The sequence below is a fragment of the Pelodiscus sinensis genome, chromosome 3 (genome assembly GCF_052426305.1).
Source record: "Pelodiscus sinensis isolate ZL-2025 chromosome 3, ASM5242630v1, whole genome shotgun sequence".
Lineage (NCBI taxonomy): Eukaryota > Metazoa > Chordata > Testudines > Trionychidae > Pelodiscus > Pelodiscus sinensis.
In genome coordinates this window covers 836,916-861,247 of record NC_143054.1, presented here as the reverse complement: position 1 = coordinate 861,247, position 24,332 = coordinate 836,916, and the positions used below count along the sequence as shown (strand labels likewise).

The window sequence follows — 24,332 nt, the reverse complement described above, 5'->3', positions numbered from 1 at the left end:
AGCGCCTACGCCATCCCATAGCACCCGGCGAGCGCCTACGCCTTCCCTCACTGCCCAGCAAGCGCCTACGCCATCCCATAGCACCCGGCGAGCGCCTACGCCTTCCCTCACTGCCCAGCAAGCGCCTACGCCATCCCATAGCACCCGGCGAGTGCCTACGCCTTCCCTCACCGCCCGGCGAGCGCCTACGCCTTCCCTCACCGCCCGGCGAGCGCCTACGCCTTCCCTCAGCGCCCGGCGAGCGCCTACGCCATCCCATAGCACCCGGCGAGCGCCTACGCCTTCCCTCACTGCCCAGCAAGCGCCTACGCCATCCCATAGCACCCGGCGAGTGCCTACGCCTTCCCTCACCGCCCGGCGAGCGCCTACGCCTTCCCTCACCGCCCGGCGAGCGCCTACGCCTTCCCTCACCGCCCGGCGAGCGCCTACGCCTTCCCTCACCGCCCGGCGAGCGCCTACGCCTTCCCTCAGCGCCCGGCGAGCGCCTACGCCTTCCCTCAGCGCCCGGCGAGCGCCGACGCCTTCCCTCACCGCCCGGCGAGCGCCTACGCCTTCCCTCAGCACCCGGCGAGCGCCGACGCCTTCCCTCACCGCCCGGCGAGCGCCGACGCCTTCCCATAGCACCCGGCGAGCGCCTACGCCTTCCCTCACCGCCCGGCGAGCGCCTACGCCTTCCCTCAGCGCCCGGCGAGCGCCTACGCCTTCCCTCAGCGCCCGGCGAGCGCCTACGCCTTCCCTCAGCGCCCGGCGAGCGCCTACGCCTTCCCTCAGCGCCCGGCGAGCGCCTACGCCATCCCATAGCACCCGGCGAGCGCCTACGCCTTCCCTCAGCGCCCGGCGAGCGCCTACGCCTTCCCTCAGCGCCCGGCGAGCGCCTACGCCTTCCCTCAGCGCCCGGCGAGCGCCTACGCCTTCCCTCACCGCCCGGCGAGCGCCTACGCCTTTCCTCAGCGCCCGGCGAGCGCCTACGCCATCCCATAGCACCCGGCGAGCGCCTACGCCTTCCCTCACTGCCCAGCAAGCGCCTACGCCATCCCATAGCACCCGGCGAGCGCCTACGCCTTCCCTCAGCGCCCGGCGAGCGCCTACGCCTTCCCTCAGCGCCCGGCGAGCGCCTACGCCTTCCCTCAGCGCCCGGCGAGCGCCTACGCCTTCCCTCAGCGCCCGGCGAGCGCCTACGCCTTCCCTCAGCGCCCGGCGAGCGCCTACGCCTTCCCTCAGCGCCCGGCGAGCGCCTACGCCTTCCCTCAGCGCCCGGCAAGCGCCTACGCCTTCCCTCAGCGCCCGGCGAGCGTTGACGCCTTCCCTCAGCGCCCGGCGAGCGCTGACGCCTTCCCATAGCACCAGGCGAGCGCCGACACCTTCCCTCAGCGCCCGGCGAGCGCCTACGCCTTCCCTCAGCGCCTGGCGAGCGCCTACGCCTTCCCATAGCACCCGGCGAGCGCCGACGCCTTCCCTCAGCGCCCGGCGAGCGCCTACGCCTTCCCTCAGCGCCCGGCGAGCGCCGACGCCTTCCCATGGTGCCCGGTGAGCGCCTACGCTTTCCCATAGCACCCAGCGAGCGCCTATGCCTTCCCATAGTGCCCAGCGAGTGCCTACGCCTTCCCTCAGCGCCCGGCGAGCGCCTACGCCTTCCCATAGCACCCAGCGAGCACCTATGCCTTCCCATAGTGCCCAGCGAGTGCCTATGCCTTCCCTCAGCGCCCGGCGAGCGCCGATGCCTTCCCTCAGCACCCGGCGAGCGCCGACGCCTTCCCTCAACGCCCGGTGAGCGCCAATGCCTTCCCTCAGCGCCCGGCGAGCGCCAACGCCTTCCCTCACCGCCCAGCGAGCGCCTACGCCTTCCCTCAGCACTCGGCGAGCGCCTACGCCTTCCCTCAGCGCCCGGCGAGTGCCGACGCCTTCCCCCAGCACCCGGCAAGTGCCGACGCCTTCCCCCAGCACCCGGCGAGCGCCGACGCCTTCCCTCAGCGCCCGGCGAGTGCCGACGCCTTCCCCCAGCACTCGGCGAGCGCCGACGCCTTCCCTCAGTGCCCGGCGAGTGCCGACGCCTTCCCTCAGCACTCGGCGAGCGCCGACGCCTTCCCTCAGCGCCCGGCGAGCGCCTACGCCTTCCCTCAGCACCCGGCAAGCGCCTACGCCTTCCCTCAGCGCCCGGCGAGCGCCTACGCCTTCCCTCAGCGCCCGGCAAGCGCCTACGCCTTCCCTCAGCGCCCGGCGAGCGCTGACGCCTTCCCTCAGCGCCCGGCGAGCGCTGACGCCTTCCCATAGCACCCGGCGAGCGCCGACACCTTCCCTCAGCGCCCGGCGAGCACCTACGCCTTCCCTCAGCGCCTGGCGAGCGCCTACGCCTTCCCATAGCACCCGGCGAGCGCCGACGCCTTCCCTCAGCGCCCGGCGAGCGCCTACGCCTTCCCTCAGCGCCCGGCGAGCGCCGACGCCTTCCCATGGTGCCCGGTGAGCGCCTACGCTTTCCCATAGCACCCAGCGAGCGCCTATGCCTTCCCATAGTGCCCAGCGAGTGCCTACGCCTTCCCTCAGCGCCCGGCGAGCGCCTACGCCTTCCCATAGCACCCAGCGAGCACCTATGCCTTCCCATAGTGCCCAGCGAGTGCCTACGCCTTCCCTCAGCGCCCGGCGAGCGTTGACGCCTTCCCTCAGCGCCCGGCGAGCGCTGACGCCTTCCCATAGCACCCGGCGAGCGCCGACACCTTCCCTCAGCGCCCGGCGAGCACCTACGCCTTCCCTCAGCGCCTGGCGAGCGCCTACGCCTTCCCATAGCACCCGGCGAGCGCCGACGCCTTCCCTCAGCACCCGGCGAGCGCCTACGCCTTCCCTCAGCGCCCGGTGAGCGCCGACGCCTTCCCATGGTGCCCGGTGAGCGCCTACGCTTTCCCATAGCACCCAGCGAGCGCCTATGCCTTCCCATAGTGCCCAGCGAGTGCCTACGCCTTCCCTCAGCGCCCGGCGAGCGCCTACGCCTTCCCATAGCACCCAGCGAGCACCTATGCCTTCCCATAGTGCCCAGCGAGTGCCTATGCCTTCCCTCAGCGCCCGGCGAGCGCCGATGCCTTCCCTCAGCACCCGGCGAGCGCCGACGCCTTCCCTCAACGCCCGGTGAGCGCCAATGCCTTCCCTCAGCGCCCGGCGAGCGCCAACGCCTTCCCTCACCGCCCAGCGAGCGCCTACGCCTTCCCTCAGCACTCGGCGAGCGCCTACGCCTTCCCTCAGCGCCCGGCGAGTGCCGACGCCTTCCCCCAGCACCCGGCAAGTGCCGACGCCTTCCCTCAGCACTCGGCGAGCGCCGACGCCTTCCCTCAGCGCCCGGCGAGCGCCTACGCCTTCCCTCAGCACCCGGCAAGCGCCTACGCCTTCCCTCAGCGCCCGGCGAGCGCCTACGCCTTCCCTCAGCGCCCGGCAAGCGCCTACGCCTTCCCTCAGCGCCCGGCGAGCGCTGACGCCTTCCCTCAGCGCCCGGCGAGCGCTGACGCCTTCCCATAGCACCCGGCGAGCGCCGACACCTTCCCTCAGCGCCCGGCGAGCGCCTACGCCTTCCCTCAGCGCCTGGCGAGCGCCTACGCCTTCCCATAGCACCCGGCGAGCGCCGACGCCTTCCCTCAGCGCCCGGCGAGCGCCTACGCCTTCCCTCAGCGCCCGGCGAGCGCCGACGCCTTCCCATGGTGCCCGGTGAGCGCCTACGCTTTCCCATAGCACCCAGCGAGCGCCTATGCCTTCCCATAGTGCCCAGCGAGTGCCTACGCCTTCCCTCAGCGCCCGGCGAGCGCCTACGCCTTCCCATAGCACCCAGCGAGCACCTATGCCTTCCCATAGTGCCCAGCGAGTGCCTATGCCTTCCCTCAGCGCCCGGCGAGCGCCGATGCCTTCCCTCAGCACCCGGCGAGCGCCGACGCCTTCCCTCAACGCCCGGTGAGCGCCAATGCCTTCCCTCAGCGCCCGGCGAGCGCCAACGCCTTCCCTCACCGCCCAGCGAGCGCCTACGCCTTCCCTCAGCACTCGGCGAGCGCCTACGCCTTCCCTCAGCGCCCGGCGAGTGCCGACGCCTTCCCCCAGCACCCGGCAAGTGCCGACGCCTTCCCCCAGCACCCGGCGAGCGCCGACGCCTTCCCTCAGCGCCCGGCGAGTGCCGACGCCTTCCCCCAGCACTCGGCGAGCGCCAACGCCTTCCCTCAGCGCCCGGCGAGTGCCGACGCCTTCCCTCAGCACTCGGCGAGCGCCGACGCCTTCCCTCAGCGCCCGGCGAGTGCCGACGCCTTCCCCCAGCACCCGGCGAGTGCCGAAGCCTTCCCCCAGCACCCGGCGAGTGCCTACGCCTTCCCATAGCGCCCGGCGAGCGCCTACGCCGTCCCTCAGCGCCCAGCCCCTCTCACCATCCAGCGTGAAGAGGAAGAGAACGGTGTCGAGCTCTGTCAGCGATGGGAGAATCAGCTTCCCAAACTCCTCCTGGGAGAAAGCAAACTGCGGGCCCTGCCCGAGCAAGGAGCCAGTTGTGCGTCACGCCACGTGGGCTCCGCTGCCCTCCCGCTCCCCCAGGCACTGGGGTTAATCCCCTCCTCCATTGGACGCCATCGGGAATCCCCCTCCCCGCACTCTGCTCCCCGCCTGACGCCAGAGCCCAGAACCCCCAGAACCCCACTAACACCAGGTCCTGATCCAGAGACCCCCCCACACACACACCTTGAGACCAGACCCTCATCCTGCCTGGCATCGGGCTCCACCCCATCCCTGAGGCTGGGACCTGCTGACTCCCCTCTGCTCCCCCACACCAGAGCGCGGGGGGCTCTGCCCATCGCCCGGGGGGGCCCTGGGAACCAGGGACCTAGGCACACAGCACCCGCTCAGCGCCCACCCCATTCCGCAGCACATGTCCCAGGCCGTCCCCCACCGCCCACCAGGCTACGGGTCCACCTCACACAAGCCCCGACTCGGGGCCAGAGCTACCCCAGGACTTACCCAGGAGGAGGTCTCACCTTCAGCTAGACCTCCCAAGCCCGTCCTGCCAGACAGGGCGAGTCTCAGTTCCCAGAGCCCCCGCCCACAAACCCGGCTCTCCCCATGCAGCCCGACCCAGGCCTTGGTCCTCACCTGCACTTGCACCTGCTCGGCCTCCTTCTTCAGCATCTCACTGGGGTCACCTAGCAGGATGCCGCGCACGTCGCTGGAGCCTGTGCCGCAAACAGGACAGCAAGTTAGTGCCACAGACGCAGGGGGCCGGGGCTGTGAGCCAAGGGTCTTGGAGCAGGAAACCTGGAGCTGCGGGCCAGGGCCCTTGGAGCAGGAAACCCGGAGCTGCGGGCCAGGGCCCTTGGAACAGGAAACCCGGAGCTGCGGGCCAGGGCCCTTGGAACAGGAGACCCGGAGCTGCGGGCCAGGGCCCTTGGAACAGGAAACCCGGAGCTGCGGGCCAGGGCCCTTGGAGCAGGAAACCCGGAGCTGCGGGCCAGGGCCCTTGGAGCAGGAAACCCGGAGCTGCGGGCCAGGGCCCTTGGAGCAGGAAACCCAGAGCTGCGGGCCAGGGCCCTTGGAGCAGGAAACCCGGAGCTGCGGGCCAGGGCCCTTGGAGCAGGAAACCCGGAGCTGCGGGCCAGGGCCCTTGGAGCAGGAAACCCGGAGCTGCGGGCCAGGGCCCTTGGAGCAGGAAACCCGGAGCTGCGGGCCAGGGCCCTTGGAGCAGGAAACCCGGAGCTGCGGGCCAGGGCCCTTGGAGCAGGAAACCCGGAGCTGCGGGTCAGGGCCCTTGGAGCAGGAAACCCGGAGCTGCGGGCCAGGGCCCTTGGAGCAGGAAACCCAGAGCTGTGGGCCAGGGCCCTTGGAACAGGAGACCCGGAGCTGCGGGCCAGGGCCCTTGGAGCAGGAAACCCGGAGCTGCGGGCCAGGGCCCTTGGAGCAGGAAACCCAGAGCTGCGGGCCAGGGGGTTGCCTGGTGTCTGGGTCTGAACTGGACAGTCCAGGATTTGAGCTTTCTGTTCGGGAAACCAATGGAGAGAATAGAACAGTCGGTCTCTTCTAACTGAGATGCAGTGTCGATTGGGAGGTCACGTCCCTGGGGCCCCTTGCTTGTAACCCTCCTTCACCCTCCCCACCTGGTAGCCTCTGGACATTTGCACTTCCCAGGCCTTTGGTAGCCCTTCTGCTCCTCTAGGCTCGCCTAACCGTGCATGCGTGCGTGCAATATCTCACACCAGGTGCCTGAATTAGCCTAATGCTCTTAGCTGACTCTGGGACTTTTGGGGTCTCAATTAGCCTGGAGTAGCCTTTGTTTTAATTACTCTGGGAATGAGACCCCACGTGTTGGACGTTCGCCAGTAACTCTGGGAACAAGGCCCCACATGTTGGACGTTTGCTGCTAACTCTGGGAATGAGACCCCGCGTGCTGGATGTTCACTGGTAACTTTGGAACTGAGATCTCGCATATTGGCTGTTTGCCGGTAACTCTGGGAACGAGACCCCGGGTGTTGGCCATTCGCCGGTAGCTCCGGGAACGAGACCCCGGGTGTTGGCCGTTCGCCGGTAGCTCTGGGAACGAGACCCTGGATGTTGGACGTTCGCCAGTAACTCCGGGAACGAGACCCTGGGTGTTGGACGTTTGCCGGTAACTCTGGGAACAAGACCTCGGGTGTTGGACGTTCACCGGTAACTCCGGGAACGAGACCCCGGGAGTTGGACGTTCGCCGGTAACTCCGGGAAGAAGACCTCGGGTGTTGGACGTTCGCCGGTAACTCCGGGAACAAGACCTCGGGTGTTGGACGTTCGCCGGTAGCTCCGGGAACGAGACCCTGGATGTTGGACGTTCGCCGGTAACTCCGGGAACGAGACCCCGGGAGTTGGACGTTCGCCGGTAACTCCGGGAACAAGACCTCGGGTGTTGGACGTTCGCCGGTAACTCCGGGAACGAGACCCCGGGAGTTGGACGTTCGCCGGTAACTCCGGGAACAAGACCTCGGGTGTTGGACGTTCGCCGGTAACTCCAGGAACGAGACCCCGGGAGTTGGACGTTCGCCGGTAACTCCGGGAACGAGACCTCGGGTGTTGGACGTTCGCTGGTAACTCCGGGAACGAGACCCCGGGTGTTGGACGTTCGCTGGTAACTCCGGGAACGAGACCCCGGGAGTTGGACGTTCGCCGGTACCTCTGCCTTCCACTACTCTCCCTTACCTGGGAGCAGAGCTTGGCTGAGGGAGGGGTCAGCAACTGCGGGGCCTATTTCTGTTCTTCTCTCTGCTCATGCATCCGGATCCCTTGCTTTAGCCCTTTGGCCTTCACTCCTGCCCCACTTCTATTGTTATTTGTGCCCTGTAAAGATCTGATGCCCTGGACTCGGTAGATCCTCTCTGTAGGCTGGGGGCCCTCTGATTCCCACCTTCTCCTGCTCTCCAACAGGGCTACTCTCCCTGATCCAAGTGGCCTGAGGGTGTGTCACCTTGTAGGTCAGTTACCAATGGCAACGGATCTCGTGCCTGGAGACGTGCTGGCGTGCAGGGCCGTTTGTGCACCGTCAGTTCCGACTAGTGACTCTGAATCTGTCTTTGCAAGGGGGTGCACCTGTCAACGCCCACAAGGCAGTGTCCATCCTGTCTAACTAGCACGCGGAGCATGGCCTGCACCCAGCAATGGCCCCAATGAGCCGTGGGAGAAGAGTATCCCCACCAGCTAGAGCAGGGCTGGGGGCCACTGACCCAGAGAAAAATCAGTCGGGGGCTGCACCCAAGCAAGAAGCAAAATAACCCCCAAGCCCTCCCTGCCGTGGCCCCCGACTGAGAAGGAGACGGACCCTCCCACATTCCTTGTGCACACCAGAGCCTAGGGCCCAGGCTGCTCCAGCCCCACGGAGGGTGAGAGGAGCGGGGGAGTTTTGGGAGTTCAGGGGGGCTGCATGCAGGGGGCTCAGTGCCCGGATGTTACTGGTTTAATGTGACGGGGGAGGAGGGGAAGTTAGTCTTATCAGGGAACAGCTCAGAACTGGTGCCCTGGCGACCGGCAGACCCCACGCGGAAGACATGGCTGGGTCCAGCCAGACGACAGACAAGGGGCTGTAGAGGGGAGACCCAGCGGGTCCCAGCAAGGGGAGAACATTGGACGGAGGGGAGGAGGGGCCAGCGACCCAGTTACCTGGAAAGAGACACTGGCCGGGGGAGGGGCTGTTGCTGGGGGTATTGGAGGCTCTGCTGGGAGACGGGGGCTGGTTTTTAGGGGATTGAAAGCAGAGCAGGCAGGACTCAGCTGGCTGCAGGGGAGACTCAGACAGGTCTCCCCCATCCCTGTAGAGGTAAGTAACCGCTGCCAGGCTCTCTGCACAGGCACTGCGGGGGAGTGAAACGAGGAGTAACGGTAGTTTGGAATAGGAAGCCTAGTCCGAACTACCTAGTCCCTGCCGCGTGTAGCCGCGCGGCACGGAGTCCGAACTAGCGGACATTTAAAAATGGCGGCGCCCGGCTTTATGCTAATGAAGCCCGGGAAATTCAAATCCCGGGTTTCATTTGCAACTCCAGTTGCCTACATTACCACCCTAGTTCGAACTAGCGGGGTAGTGTAGACATACTATGAGAGTCTTCCAAAACTGATCAAACCTTCGGATCGCTACCCTTCCTGCTTCTCCATGTGGGAACTAATGATAAGGTCAAGAATGGCCTTGAGCGGGTCACTGCAGATTATGTTGCGCTGGGAAGAAGGATCAAGGAATTTGAAGCGCAAGTGGGCTGTGTCTACACTGGGCCACTTATTCCGGAAAAATCAGCCGCTTTTCTGGAATAAGCTGCGAGCTGTCTACACTGGCCCTTGAATTTCTGGAAAAGCAACGATGCTCTACTGTACAAAATCAGCCGCTATTCCGGAAAAACTATTCTGCTCCCGCTCGGGCATAAGTCCTTATTCCGGAACACTGTTCCGGAAAAGGGCCAGTGTAGACACCCAGTAGTCTTTTCCGGAAAAGCCCGCCTACATTGGCCACAGACGCTTTTCCGGAAAAAGGGCTTTTCTGGAAAAGCAGCCTGCCAGTGTAGACACTCCTTTTCCGGAAAAACTGAAAAGGGAATAGTATTCCGTTTTAAGCAGTTCCGGAAATTCATGCCAGTGTAGACACAGCCGTGGTGTTCCCGTCCATCCTTCCAGTTGAAGGAAAAGGTCCGGGCAGGGATGGTCGAACTGAGGAAGTCAATGCGTGGTTGCACAGGTGGTGTCGCAGAGAGGGCTTTGGTTTCTTCGGCCATGGGACTCTGTTCCGGACACAAGGATTGTTAGGAAGAGATGGGATCCACCTGACCAAGAGAGGAAGGAGCATCTTCGCGGGCAGGCTTGCAAACCTAGGGAGGAGAGCTTTAAACTAGGTTCGTCGGGGGACAGTGACCAAAGCCCTGAGGTAAGTGAGGAAGTCGGACACTGGGAAGAATCACAAGAAGGAACAAGCAACAGAGGAGGACCCCTGATTCAGATGGAGAAGGCAGAGCGATCAACTGGTTATCAAAGGTGTTTGTACACAAATGTGAGACGCCTGGGAGACAAACAGGAAGAATTAGAAGCTCAATCAAAGAACTATGATTTGACTGGAATAACGGAGACTTGGTGGGATGACTCGCATGACTGGAGCACTGTCATGGAAGGGTATAGACTGTTCAGGAAGAACAGGCGGGGGAGAAAAGGAGCAGGAGTTTAAAGGTCTAGCTGGAGAATGCCGGGGGGTTATCAGGAAGGCGAAAGCGCAAATGGAATTGCGACTGGCTAAGGAGGTGAAGGATAACAATAAAAGGTTTCTACAGGCATGTCAACAAGAAGAAGGTGATCAGAGAGGGTGTGCGGCCCCTACTGGATGAAGGAGGTAACCTAGTGACAGATGATGTGGGGAAAGCTGAAGTACTCAATGCTTTCTTTGCCTCTGTATTCACGGTCAAGGTCGGCTCCCGGACTAATGCACTAAGCGACGCAAGATGGGATGAAGATGGACAGCCCTTGGTGGGTAAAGAACAGGTTAGGAACTATTTAGAAAAGCTAAACGTACATAAACACATGGGTCCGGATTTAGTGCATCCGAGGGTACTGAGGGAGTTGGCAAATGTCATTGTGGAGCCTTTGGCCATTATCTTTGAAAAGTCGTGGAGATCGGGAGAAATCCCGGATGACTGGAAAAAGGCAAATGTAGTGCCCATCTTCAAAAAAGGGAAGAAGGACGATCCAGGGAACTATAGGCCGGTCAGTCTTACCTCGGTTCCTGGAAAAATCATGGAAGGGATCCTTAAGGAATCCATATTGAGGCACTTGGATGAGAGGAAAGTGATTAGGAATAGTCAGCATGGATTCACAAAGGGCAAGTCATGCCTGACCAATCTGATTAGCTTCTATGATGAGGTAACTGGCTCGGTGGACATGGGAAAGTCAGTGGATGTTATATACCTTGACTTTAGCAAGGCTTTTGATACGGTCTCCCACAATATTCTTGCCAGCAAGTTAAGGGATTGTGGATTGGATAAATGGACGGTAAGATGGATAGAAAGATGGCTAGAAGGCCGGGCCCAGCAGGTCGTGATCAATGGCTCGATGTCAGGATGGTGGTCGGTTTCTAGCGGAGTGCCCCAAGGTTCGGTTCTAGGACTGGTTTTGTTCAATATCTTTATTAGTGACCTGGATGAGGGGATGGATTGCACCCTCAGCAAGTTTGCAGATGACACTAAGCTGAGGGGAGAGGTAGATACGCTTAAGGGCAGAGATAGGGCTAAAGCGCGGGGGATGGCTCTCGGGCTCTCCTGGGGCCAGGCGAGGGCGTGTGACTACGTCTGCGGGATTGAACGCTGCCTCGTGGAAGGAGGAGTACCGGTAGTTGGGAATAGGATCCTAGTCCGAACTACCTAGTTCGAGCCCCGTGTAGCCGCCCAGCACGGGGTTCGAACCAGCGGGGATTTAAAAATGGCGGCTCCCCGCTTATGCAAATGAAGCCCGGGAAATTCAAATCCCGGGCTTCATTTGCAAGTGTGGTATGCCTACATTACCCCGCTAGTTCGAACTAGGGGGGTAGTGCAGACATACCCTACGATAGATCCAAAAACCCCATTGGGTAAAATGCTGCAGATTTATAGTCAGCCAGGGAAATTGCAGCAGGTCTTAAGCTCAGGAGGCTGGCAAAGCTCACACACGCGTGGAATGAATATACTTATGTAGAATCAGAATTACAATTCCCAGTTCAAGGTACCTTTCAATTAGAGAAATTAAATTATTTAAAGGGTGTCTTAGAGTCCAGTCACCCCTCCCAGATGAATTATTGGCACCTCTGGGATGATCAGGCCTCTAAATTAAGAGATAAATCCAGAATGGCTAGCCTAAAGGACTCAAATGAAAAACTGAAAAAACAATTGGCAGAAATAAAGGAGAAATCTGACTCCTCTAAAGTTTGTCCACCTCCATGCGTTCCTACACCAAGCACGCCCAGCGGAATCTACCCATCCATCTCGAAACCACCAGCTCCGCTGCCAGACCCACCTGAAGATCTATTGGATCTGTGGGTCCCCAATTTCCTGGCTCCCCTTCCCACTGACCTGCCCCAGCATCAGCAAATATTGCTTACCGATCATTCAGCTGCACCAGCCCAATTTGAATCCCCCGCACATACTCACACCTCTGCAGGGGCAGTGGGGAATGTCAACCTGGCCAATAAAACTTCGGATTGTGAGCACACTCAGAGTCCAGTCATTCTGAAGCAGTCAGAAGTCTCCTCAAAAATGCTGCGGCGGACATTGGCAAAAGACTTAAAGGACCTGGGGTTTGTTATAACTAAAATAGATCCCGAAAATACCTCAGAGACTATAAGTAATGAAGTAAATAAGGACGTGATTATTGAAGTTGGACCTACAAGTTTCCCTGGACTGTTTAAAGAGAATATTAATCTTTTCCCACTCAGACAATTTCCTAATCCAGCAGGGGGCGCCCCAGCACTTATCCCCGTCCCCTGGACACCTAATGACATCATGAATTTTAGACTTACTCTCCCAAAAATAAGAGAGGATCCTGTGGGCTTGCAAAGAGAGTTGCGCCAGATTTTTGAAGTTTAGCCGCACAGCACGGGGTCCGAACCAGCCGGGATTTAAAAATGGCACCGGCCGGCTTCATGCAAATGAAGCCCGGGAAATTCAAATCCCGGGCTTCATTTGCAAGTGCAGTTTGCCTACATTACCCCGCTAGTTCGAACTAGTGGGGTAGTGTAGACAGACCCTATGAGAGCCCTTTTAGGAGCCCAGAATGTCTCTCTAGTACGCTGTTCTACTTTAAATCCTGCCACCCTTTTCCCTAACCCTACCGATGGAGAGCCCCATGAGATGGAACCCCACGATTGTTTGGCATTGGTGGACCTCACTTGTACCCCGCGATCTGATCTAAGGGACGTTCCTTTGTCCAATCCTGATTTAGTGTATTACACTGATGGGTCATGTAAAAGGGATGATAGGGGAAACCTTCTAAGCGGGTATGCTGTTGTTTCTGATCATGCAATAATTGAAGCTCATTCTCTTCCAGGGATAAAAAGTGCACAAGCTGCTGAACTAATTGCTCTCACTCATGCCTGTATTTTAGCTACTGATCAATCTGTTAACATTTATACTGACTCAATGTATGCTTTTAATATCTGTCATTCTGTAGGTCAGATCTGGAAACATCGAGGATTCTTAACATCCTCGGGAAGTGCTATTTCTAATGGATCCCTTGTTAATGACCTCTTGCTTGCTAGTCAATTACCTTTTGCTATTTCTATTATGCATTGCAGTGCTCATACTGATAACACTGATACTGTATCAGTAGGAAACAGACGGGCAGATTTTGCAGCCAAGAATGCAGCTGCCTGTGGACCTCCAGCTCCATTTCAAATCCTGGTTGCTGTTTCTGTTCCCCTGACTCTAAATGATTTATCCCTGTTGCAAGCTAGGGCACCTGAGAAGGAACAACACAATTGGTACAAAGCTGGGTGTCGTATTCAAGATACTAACATTTGGCTTTCACCAGATGGACGACCTGTGGCTCCTTCTACATTGGTGTCCCACTTGGCTACCATTACCCATGGAATAGGACATATGAACAAAAGGGAGGTAGCAGACCAGATTCTGAAGCATTGGTATGCGCCCGGGATTCACCAAGCTGCTGCTAAAATCACCAGCAATTGCGCTACTTGCCAAAAGTTCTCTACCCAGGGTGGAGAAAAGACGACTCTGAGTGCTCACACTTGGGCCTAGGGACCCTTCCAATATTTGCAGATTGATTGTATAGAGTTAACCCTTTCCTGGGGGTTCAAGTATTGTCTGGTTATTGTATGTGTGTTCAGTGGTTGGGTGGAAGCTTTCTCTTGCCGCCGAGCGGACGCCACTACTGGGTGAAGAAATTAGCTACTGAGGTGGTTCCCAGATCTGGAATCCCTTTAAAAATTGACTCGGATAAGGGAACCCATTTCACGGCCAAATTCCTGCAAGATCTGTGTAGAGCCCTCCACATAGAACAACGATCCCATCCCCCATATCATCCCCAAAGTTCAGGGCATGTTGAAAGGAAAAACCTCGATATCAAACGGAAGTTAAGCAAGATTATCTCTGATACTGGACTCAAGTGGCTGCAGGCATTGCCTCTTCCCTCATGCATATCCGAAATACCCCGAACCGCAAACATGGTCTCACCCCTCGTGAAATCCTATTTGGGAGGCCGATTTTACTTGGATTTGAGCCTCCTGGAAAAATTAATCCTTCCCACTTGTCTGAATGTTATGACGAACTACTTCAATACTGTATACATCTGTCTAAAATTGCTTTCAGTCTCTCCTCTCAGGTTGCACAAGCCTTACCTGTCCCAACTGATGTGCCTTGCCATGATGTGCAACCAGGAAACTGGGTCCTGATAAAATAATTCCGGAGGAAAGACTGCCTATCTCCAAGGTGGAACGGTCCCTTCCAGGTCCTGCTGACTACCAACACGGCTGTGAAGGTAGCCGAGCGAGATTCTTGAACACACGCAAGCTACGTGCGCCGGACCGTTGACCCTCATAAGTTGTGTGAATTTGCCTCTCCCGACATATCGCCTCCTACTGAACCTGTCAGCCCAGAGCCAGAAGAGAACGACTTTCTACCGCTTTCTGAGAAAGAAATTGAATCACTTCTCCTGAACGAGGGATATACATCAACGGAAATCAGAGACCGGGACCTTGTTCACTACGCTCTCACTACAGGCCAGATCCCTGCTGGTCCTACTAGTCACGTTCACATTCCACAAGAATCTGCACCCGACCTTGCCATTGACCCTACCGGCACTTTGTCAGAGGACGGTGGGTTTTCTGAAAGCTGTTTTCCTTCCTCTAGATTTACTTATAACCTCCGTCCGCGCAAGTGCTGAAAGGATTACAATCCCTGCACAATGGCTCAACTCTTGTCCCTCCTTTGTATAGGCCTTATGTGGCTCCAAGGGGGATGGTATTGGGACTAACACCTTTCTGCAGCTGGCAGAAGGTATGGCACGAGCCGCAAACAAAACTAACTGTTGGGTGTGTGCCTGGGCACCACAAAGCGCACATAGTGGATACCCAATAGGTGCCCTTCCGTTAAACAGAACTGGACTAGGAAGTGATGCACTACTGGAACAAAATGACCAAACTGTGTGGTTCAACCAGACTGGGTGCATCCAATTCTCATTCAGTGGTACAAGCCCCCTAGGTAGGAACCTTACAGGTACCACCTTTGTCGGGAAATCAAGCTGCACACACATTATAACAAAGGTGGATGGGACACATGTATGGCATAACGGTTCCACTATGTCTACCGCAAACCTTTGGTGCACCCTATTCAAACCAGAAATAACCATATGGGGAGGGACCACTAGTACAGACCTTTGCAAGGAAGGTAACACCTCTTTGCGAACCGAGCCATGATGATATATCAGTCTGACTCGTGGAACGTGTATAATTATTGGTGGATATGCGGTACATTTGCCTATAAAAGGCTTCCGCAGAATGCCTCAGGGTTTTGTTACCTCGGTCTCGTGACACCAGCTATGAGGATTGTTGACACTTTGCCACCAGGGCGTATCAGGAACAAGCGGGATGGGTCTTGGGAGAAAGCATGGACTGGATAGAACAAACTGCCCTTGCAGTAGCTGAAACTACCATTCCATGGGTAGGGCAGGCAAAGACCAATCATGATTGAAAACAATGTCCCTGCTTATGCAGAAATTCATGAATACCACAGAGGGGGCATTAGGTGTGGTACAGGAAAATTTAAATGAATTGCGAATCTTTACCCAGCAAAACAGACTGGCTCTTGACTGTCTACTAGCAGCTCAAGGAGGGGTATGTGGATTAATAGGCCCAGAGTGTTGTGTTAAAGTTTCTGATGTGAGTTCAAACCTAACCACAAGGATAAAGGAAATCCAAACATTGTCTGTCCAGACAAAAACATTTAGAGAGCAGTTGCAAGACTGGAATCCTTTGAATTGGTTGGGAACAGAGTTAAGCGAACTCATGAAGAAACTGGTGGGAGGAATATTGATGTTCCTTGTCTTAATATGCTCTATATACATAATGATCCAGCTAGCCTTATGCTGGATTAAAAGGTGCTTACAAAAGATAGAAAATGTAGCAGAAAGCAAGGTACAACAGATGCTTCTGCTAAACATACAGAACCCTCCCAAGAAAGGCTACAAAGACACTTGCACGTTTGAGGATGAATGGGAAGGGATGCTTAAGATTAATTGTGATCCACAAGTGGATCAAAGGGGGAATGAAGGATAAACTTAACTGTTGTCAGTATGACCCCTGCTGTGACCTGGATGTTAAGTCTGGTCTTTGTAAAGAGGTACGTGCTTGAACACAGGTACACAAAAGGAGGGGACAGGTGAAACTGGTTTGAACCTGTTGTAAGGCCTGCAAAGGGACTGCGAGGGGACAAATGATGATTGGAGGGAATTTGGTGCGAAGGGGCATGACCTGTATATGCATGCAACTGTAAGTGGTCAGTGAAAGGGGGTAATTACCATGTAAGATAGTACAAAAGACCTTGCCTTTTGTTTGGGCAGTTGCAGAAACTTTTTCCTGAGTACCCTGGAGGATTTTGCCCTGGAATGCATTCCTGAATAAAGCTGGCTGCTTAAGAAGGGTGTCTGGAATTGATTTGGTCGGGTTTGGGCCCCCAGCCGAACCCTCGGATTAAATTCTCCGCCAGTCTCTATCACACGGTAGCACTTTCCATTCAGCCCCTTTACCGTGCTTGCATCTGGAGTTGGGTGTTGCTACTAAGGACCCGGGATTGGTTGGCTGCTGTGGCCTCAGGACTCAGCGCCTGGTTCCCAGGGCAGTGTCGAGCGCTGTGCTTCCCAACTCCAGGCCAAACGCGGGGGAGTTCTACCTGAGGGAGGGGATTTGCCAAGTGAGCTCTTCCCTGCTTTTTTCTTGGAATTACTTGGGTGGTGGCAGCGGATTCCCCAAAATCCGGGTGTTCGGAATCTGGGGGGAAGTTTTTGTGCCAGAGCCTGTAGAGGGGCAAGGTTTTGGGGTGCTCTTGTGGGCCCCACTTCTGCATTGGTTGTGGCGGCCTGGGGAGCAGCCATGACAGGTTGGAACGTGAGCCCTGAGGGATCCTGGCGACTTGCTGCTGCGATTCCACGAGCCGCCGAGTGGCCAAGCTAGTGGCTCTTTCTCCACACGGTGCCAGGGCGGCGCTGAGACCGGATCGCCCTGGGCAAGAGCGTCAGTGCAGCGCGGCCAGGCCCCTTACCTGCCCCGAAGGTGGGGATGCACTCGGCCCCGTCCATGACAGCAAGGATGCCCAGCGTGTGCCAGCCCACCATGTACACACAGGCCTTCTTCTGCAAGCTGGGGAGCACAGCACAGGGGTTAGAGCATGGGGCAGAGCCCGGCCTGGGACGTGCCCAGGGGAGAGCAGCACGGGGGTTACGGGGGTCACTGGGGGGAGGGGGAGGGGCAGAGCCCGGCACGGGGGTTACGGGGGTCGCTGGGGGGAGGGGCAAAGCCCGGCACGGGGGTTACGGGGGTCACTGGGGGGAGGGACAGAGCCCGGCACGGAGGTTACGGGGGTCGCTGGGGGGAGGGGCAGAGCCCGGCACGGGGGTTACGGGGGTCGCTGAGGGGAGGGGCAGAGCCCGGCACGGGGGTTACGGGGGTCGCTGGGGGGAGGGGCAGAGCCCGGCACGGGGGTTACGGGGGTCGCTGGGGGAAGGGGCAGAGCCCGGCACGGAGGTTACGGGGGTCGCTGGGGGGAGGGGCAAAGCCCGGCACGGGGGTTACGGGGGTCACTGGGGGGAGGGACAGAGCCCAGCACGGGGGTTACGGGGGTCGCTGGGGGGAGGGGCAGAGCCCGGCACGGGGGTTACGGGGGTCGCTGAGGGGAGGGGCAGAGCCCGGCACGGGGGTTACGGGGGTCGCTGAGGGGAGGGGCAGAGCCCGGCACGGGGGTTACAGGGGTCGCTGGGGGGAGGGGCAGAGCCCGGCACGGGGGTTACGGGGGTCGCTGGGGGGAGGGGCAGAGCCCGGCACGGGGGTTACGGGGGTCGCTGGGGGGAGGGGCAGAGCCCGGCACGGGGGTTACGGGGGTCGCTGAGGGGAGGGGCAGAGCCCGGCACGGGGGTTACAGGGGTCGCTGGGGGGAGGGGCAGAGCCCGGCACGGGGGTTACGGGGGTCACTGGGGGGAGGGGCAGAGCCCGGCACGGGGGTTACGGGGGTCGCTGGGGGGAGGGGCAGAGCCCGGCACGGGGGTTACGGGGGTCGCTGAGGGGAGGGGCAGAGCCCGGCACGGAGGTTACGGGGGTCACTGGGGGGAGGGGCAGAGCCCGGCACGGGGGTTACGGGGCTCGCTGGGGGAGGGGCAAGCCCGGCACGGGGGTTATCGGGGGTTGCTGGGGGGAGGGACAGAGCCCGGCACGGGGGTTACGGGGCTCGCTGGGGGGAGGGGCAAAGCCCGGCACGGGGGTTATGGGGGTCGCTGGGGGGGAGGGACAGAGCCCGGCACGGGGGTTACGGGGGTCATTGGGGGGAGGGGCAGAGCCCGGCACGGGGGTTACGGGGGTCGCTGGGGGGAGGGGCAGAGCCTGGCACGGGGGTCGCTGGGGGGCGGGGCAGAGCCCGGCACGGGGGTTATGGGGGTCGCTGGGGGGAGGGGCAGAGCCCGGCATGGAGTTAGGGGGGTCGCTGGGGGGAGGGGCAGAGCCTGGCACGGGGGTTACGGGGGTCGCTGGGGGGAGGAGCAGAGACCGGCACGGGGGTCGCTGGGGGGAGGGGCAGAGCCCGGCACGGGGGTCGCTGGGGGGAGGGGCAGAGCCCGGCACGGGGGTTACGGGGGTCGCTGGGGGGAGGGCAGAGACCGGCATGGGGGTCGCTGGGGGGAGGGGCAGAGCCCGGCACGGGGGTTACGGGGGTCGCTGGGGGGAGGGGCAGAGCCTGGCACGGGGGTTGCTGGGGGGCGGGGCAGAGCCCGGCACGGGGGTTACGGGGGTCGCTGGGGGGAGGGGCAGAGCCTGGCACGGGGGTCGCTGGGGGGCGGGGCAGAGCCCGGCACGGGGGTTACGGGGGTCGCTGGGGGGAGGGGCAGAGCCTGGCACGGGGCTCGCTGGGGGGCGGGGCAGAGCCCGGCACGGGGGTTACGGGGGTCGCTGGGGGGAGGGGCAGAGCCCGGCACGGGGGTTACGGGGGTCGCTGGGGGGCGGGGCAGAGCCCGGCACGGGGGTTACGGGGGTCGCTGGGGGGAGGGGCAGAGCCCGGCACGGGGGTTACGGGGGTCGCTGGGGGGCGGGGCAGAGCCCGGCACGGGGGTTACGGGGGTCGCTGGGGGGAGGGGCAGAGCCCGGCACGGGGGTCGCTGGGGGGCGGGGCAGAGCCCGGCACGGGGGTTACGGGGGTCGCTGGGGGGAGGGGCAGAGCCTGGCACGGGGGTCGCTGGGGGGCGGGGCAGAGCCCGGCACGGGGTTAGGGGGTTCGGGGGGGGCGGAATGCAGTTCAGGAGGTGTTCACTGGCTGTTTCCCCGAGGCCCAGTGCCCACCTCTGCCCCCTCCCCACCTCCGCTCTCCCCAGCCCCCAGCCCCAGCAGACAGAGGCGCCCGCCCCTCACCTGGTGCCCGCTTGCTGCACCAGGGCTGCGATCTTCTTGCTCTGGGCGTAGGTGACTTGGTGCGCCCGCTCGTACGTGCGCAGGGTCTCCAGGAGGCGCCTGGAGGCAGGAGGTGAAGGAGGCTCGTGGGGTCCGGCGCCGCAGTGGCCCAGCTGGGTGGCTGGTCTCATGGGGCGTCCAGCCTGGGGCATGGAGCCAGCTCGCTCGGCCCCTGGAGACTTACTTGTGGGAGGGCTCCGTGTCCTGGGGGCCCACCCTGTGCACTGCCAGCAGCAGTGTCTCCAGCAGGACCTTGGCGGCGCTCCCTCCCTTCAGCCGCGAGGAGCCGGTGATGGCTTCTGGCTGGGGGAGGGGGAGAGAATGAATGACACGGGCACGGGGCTTCCAGCCTGACCCCTCGCCTCTGGCCAGTGTGTCCGGGGGCATTACCCCCTCCCTTGCTGGGGCCTGAGCCCGACCCGCCAGGCAGCCCATCCCGGGCAGGTGCTCCACAGACGCAGCACAACGCACGGCTGGGCATGGCCACAGGCTCAGCAAGTCCAGACCTGTGTCCCTGCAAGCGGGGCGCTTGTGCCACTGCCCAGGCCACTTTCTGGCCCACCCCGCTGAGGAGCCCACAGCTGGCTTCGGGTTTGCACTGGTGGTGCACAGTCGCGCGTAAAACATTATTCTGCACATGGATGGGAAAGCTGAAGAGGGATGTTGGTCAAGGCTTCAGGCAGGAGCAAGAGCGCCACCTAGAGTGTCCCTGCCGGCATCGGTCTGCCCTGCGCTGGAAACTTCCACGGGTGGGGGTCCAAAGTGCCCTGGGACGTGCCCCAGAGCTGACCCACAGCTGCCGCTAGAGAGTCTCCCGACGGCCCCACCTCCCTCTGCCTGGCTGTGGGGAAGTCCTGCCCCATGCGGAGAACAGCGGCTCGGCTGCCGGGCCCTCCCCCGCTTCGCCGGCCCTCGTCCCGCTGGCCCGGGGTCCCCACTCTCCTCCAGAACAGGGCCCTTCACAGAGCAGCAGCGCAGCCTGTGGGCTCCGGGAGGCAGGCTGGAGCAGACCCAGAGCCGGCGGGATGGTCACTTACCCCCACAGCAGGGTTGAGGACGAAGGCTTTGTGCGACTCCTGCAGCGTCTGCATTCGCTCAGCCACCTGCCGGAAGGTGGAGTGCCAGCCCTCGATCGCGTCGCTCCTGCAAGAGAGCCCTGAGCACGTGGGAGCGCGGCCGACGGGCCTGCCAGCCCCGGGGGAGGGTACCGGCCGACGGGCCTGCCAGCCCCGGGGGAGGGTACCCGGCCGACGGGCCTGCCAGCCCCGGGGGAGGGTACCGGCCGACGGGCCTGCCAGCCCCGGGGGAGGGTACCCGGCCGACGGGCCTGCCAGCCCCGGGGGAGGGTACCGGCCGACGGGCCTGCCAGCCCCGGGGGAGGGTACCCGGCCGACGGGCCTGCCAGCCCCGGGGGAGGGTACCGGCCGACGGGCCTGCCAGCCCCGGGGGAGGGTACCCGGCCGACGGGCCTGCCAGCCCCGGGGGAGGGTACCCGGCCGACGGGCCTGCCAGCCCCGGGGGAGGGTACCCGGCCGACAGGCCTGCCCACCCCACCTGGCCTGCCAGCCCCGGGGGAGGGTACCCGACCGACGGGCCTGCCCACCCCACCCGGCCTGACAGCCCCGGGGGAGGGTACCGGCCGACAGGCCTGCCCACCCCACCTGGCCTGCCAGCCCCGGGGGAGGGTACCGGCCGACAGGCCTGCCCACCCCACCTGGCCTGACAGCCCCGGGGGAGGGTACCGGCCGACAGGCCTGCCCACCCCACCCGGCCTGACAGCCCCGGGGGAGGGTACCGGCCGACAGGCCTGCCCACCCCACCTGGCCTGACAGCCCCGGGGGAGGGTACCCGGCCGACGGGCCTGCCCACCCCACCCGGCCTGACAGCCCCGGGGGAGGGTACCCGGCCGACGGGCCTGCCAGCCCCGGGGGAGGGTACCCGACCGACGGGCCTGCCCACCCCACCTGGCCTGACAGCCCCGGGGGAGGGTACCCGGCCGACGGGCCTGCCAGCCCCGGGGGAGGGTACCCGGCCGACGGGCCTGCCAGCCCCGGGGGAGGGTACCCGGCCGAAGGGCCTGCCAGCCCCGGGGGAGGGTACCCGGCCGACGGGCCTGCCAGCCCCGGGGGAGGGTACCGGCCGACGGGCCTGCCAGCCCCGGGGGAGGGTACCCGGCCGACGGGCCTGCCCACCCCACCCGGCCTGACAGCCCCGGGGGAGGGTACCGGCCGACGGGCCTGCCCACCCCACCCGGCCTGACAGCCCCGGGGGAGGGTACCGGCCGACAGGCCTGCCCACCCCACCTGGCCTGACAGCCCCGGGGGAGGGTACCCGACCGACAGGCCTGCCCACCCCACCCGGCCTGACAGCCCCGGGGGAGGGTACCCGACCGACAGGCCTGCCCACCCCACCTGGCCTGACAGCCCCGGGGGAGGGTACCCGACCGACGGGCCTGCCCACCCCACCTGGCCTGACAGCCCCGGGGGAGGGTACCCGGCCGACGGGCCTGCCAGCCCCGGGGGAGGGTACCCGGCCGACGGGCCTGCCAGCCCCGGGGGAGGGTACCGGCCGACGGGCCTGCCAGCCCCGGGGGAGGGTACCGGCCGACGGGCCTGCCAGCCCCGGGGGAGGGTACCCGGCCGAAGGGCCTGCCAGCCCCGGGGGAGGGTACCCGGCCGACGGGCCTGCCAGCCCCGGGGGAGGGTACCGGCCGACGGGCCTGCCAGCCCCGGGGGAGGGTACCCGGCCGACGGGCCTGCCAGCCCCGGGGGAGGGTACCGGCCGACAGGCCTGCCCACCCCACCTGGCCTGACAGCCCCGGGGGAGGGTACCCGGCCGACGGGCCTGCCCACCCCACCCGGCCTGACAGCCCCGGGGGAGGGTACCGGCCGACAGGCCTGCCCACCCCACCTGGCCTGACAGCCCCGGGGGAGGGTACCCGACCGACAGGCCTGCCCACCCCACCCGGCCTGACAGCCCCGGGGGAGGGTACCCGACCGACGGGCCTGCCCACCCCACCTGGCCTGACAGCCCCAGGGGAGGGTACCCGGCCGACGGGCCTGCCAGCCCCGGGGGAGGGTACCCGGCCGACGGGCCTGCCAGCCCCGGGGGAGGGTACCGGCCGACGGGCCTGCCAGCCCCGGGGGAGGGTACCCGGCCGACGGGCCTGCCAGCCCCGGGGGAGGGTACCCGGCCGACGGGCCTGCCAGCCCCGGGGGAGGGTACCCGGCCGACGGGCCTGCCAGCCCCGGGGGAGGGTACCGGCCGACGGGCCTGCCAGCCCCGGGGGAGGGTACCCGGCCGACGGGCCTGCCAGCCCCGGGGGAGGGTACCCGGCCGACGGGCCTGCCCACCCCACCTGGCCTGACAGCCCCGGGGGAGGGTACCGGCCGACGGGCCTGCCCACCCCACCCGGCCTGACAGCCCCGGGGGAGGGTACCGGCCGACGGGCCTGCCCACCCCACCCGGCCTGACAGCCCCGGGGGAGGGTACCCGGCCGACGGGCCTGCCAGCCCCGGGGGAGGGTACCCGGCCGACGGGCCTGCCAGCCCCGGGGGAGGGTACCCGGCCGACGGGCCTGCCAGCCCCGGGGGAGGGTACCGGCCGACAGGCCTGCCCACCCCACCTGGCCTGACAGCCCCGGGGGAGGGTACCCGGCCGACGGGCCTGCCCACCCCACCCGGCCTGACAGCCCCGGGGGAGGGTACCGGCCGACAGGCCTGCCCACCCCACCTGGCCTGACAGCCCCGGGGGAGGGTACCCGACCGACAGGCCTGCCCACCCCACCCGGCCTGACAGCCCCGGGGGAGGGTACCCGACCGACGGGCCTGCCCACCCCACCTGGCCTGACAGCCCCAGGGGAGGGTACCCGGCCGACGGGCCTGCCAGCCCCGGGGGAGGGTACCCGGCCGACGGGCCTGCCAGCCCCGGGGGAGGGTACCGGCCGACGGGCCTGCCAGCCCCGGGGGAGGGTACCGGCCGACGGGCCTGCCAGCCCCGGGGGAGGGTACCCGGCCGACGGGCCTGCCAGCCCCGGGGGAGGGTACCCGGCCGACGGGCCTGCCAGCCCCGGGGGAGGGTACCCGGCCGACGGGCCTGCCAGCCCCGGGGGAGGGTACCGGCCGACGGGCCTGCCAGCCCCGGGGGAGGGTACCCGGCCGACGGGCCTGCCAGCCCCGGGGGAGGGTACCCGGCCGACGGGCCTGCCCACCCCACCTGGCCTGACAGCCCCGGGGGAGGGTACCGGCCGACGGGCCTGCCCACCCCACCCGGCCTGACAGCCCCGGGGGAGGGTACCGGCCGACGGGCCTGCCCACCCCACCCGGCCTGACAGCCCCGGGGGAGGGTACCCGGCCGACGGGCCTGCCAGCCCCGGGGGAGGGTACCCGGCCGACGGGCCTGCCAGCCCCGGGGGAGGGTACCGGCCGACGGGCCTGCCAGCCCCGGGGGAGGGTACCGGCCGACGGGCCTGCCAGCCCCGGGGGAGGGTACCCGGCCGAAGGGCCTGCCAGCCCCGGGGGAGGGTACCCGGCCGACGGGCCTGCCAGCCCCGGGGGAGGGTACCGGCCGACGGGCCTGCCAGCCCCGGGGGAGGGTACCCGGCCGACGGGCCTGCCAGCCCCGGGGGAGGGTACCCGGCCGACGGGCCTGCCCACCCCACCTGGCCTGACAGCCCCGGGGGAGGGTACCCGGCCGACGGGCCTGCCCACCCCACCTGGCCTGACAGCCCCGGGGGAGGGTACCCGACCGACAGGCCTGCCCACCCCACCCGGCCTGACAGCCCCGGGGGAGGGTACCCGACCGACGGGCCTGCCCACCCCACCTGGCCTGACAGCCCCAGGGGAGGGTACCCGGCCGACGGGCCTGCCAGCCCCGGGGGAGGGTACCGGCCGACGGGCCTGCCAGCCCCGGGGGAGGGTACCCGGCCGACGGGCCTGCCAGCCCCGGGGGAGGGTACCGGCCGACAGGCCTGCCCACCCCACCTGGCCTGACAGCCCCGGGGGAGGGTACCCGGCCGACGGGCCTGCCCACCCCACCCGGCCTGACAGCCCCGGGGGAGGGTACCGGCCGACAGGCCTGCCCACCCCACCTGGCCTGACAGCCCTGGGGGAGGGTACCCGACCGACAGGCCTGCCCACCCCACCCGGCCTGACAGCCCCGGGGGAGGGTACCCGACCGACGGGCCTGCCCACCCCACCTGGCCTGACAG

The 24,332-nt window shown here is 64.2% G+C and overlaps 1 protein-coding gene across 2 annotated transcripts in view; it reads right to left on the bottom strand.

Annotated features, from left to right (window-relative positions):
• Positions 1 to 24,332, bottom strand: part of GCKR (glucokinase regulator) — a 73,684-nt gene that overhangs the window by 19,469 nt on the left and 29,883 nt on the right. For both annotated transcript variants that reach the window (XM_075915729.2, XM_075915730.2), the window contains exons 9-14: positions 20,161 to 20,266; positions 19,308 to 19,426; positions 19,085 to 19,183; positions 16,737 to 16,834; positions 5,104 to 5,183; positions 4,389 to 4,485 (exon numbers count right to left, since the gene is read on the bottom strand). In XM_075915729.2, coding sequence (XP_075771844.1) covers positions 4,389 to 4,485; positions 5,104 to 5,183; positions 16,737 to 16,834; positions 19,085 to 19,183; positions 19,308 to 19,426; positions 20,161 to 20,266 — 599 coding nt within the window. The remainder of the gene's footprint in view (positions 1 to 4,388; positions 4,486 to 5,103; positions 5,184 to 16,736; positions 16,835 to 19,084; positions 19,184 to 19,307; positions 19,427 to 20,160; positions 20,267 to 24,332) is intronic.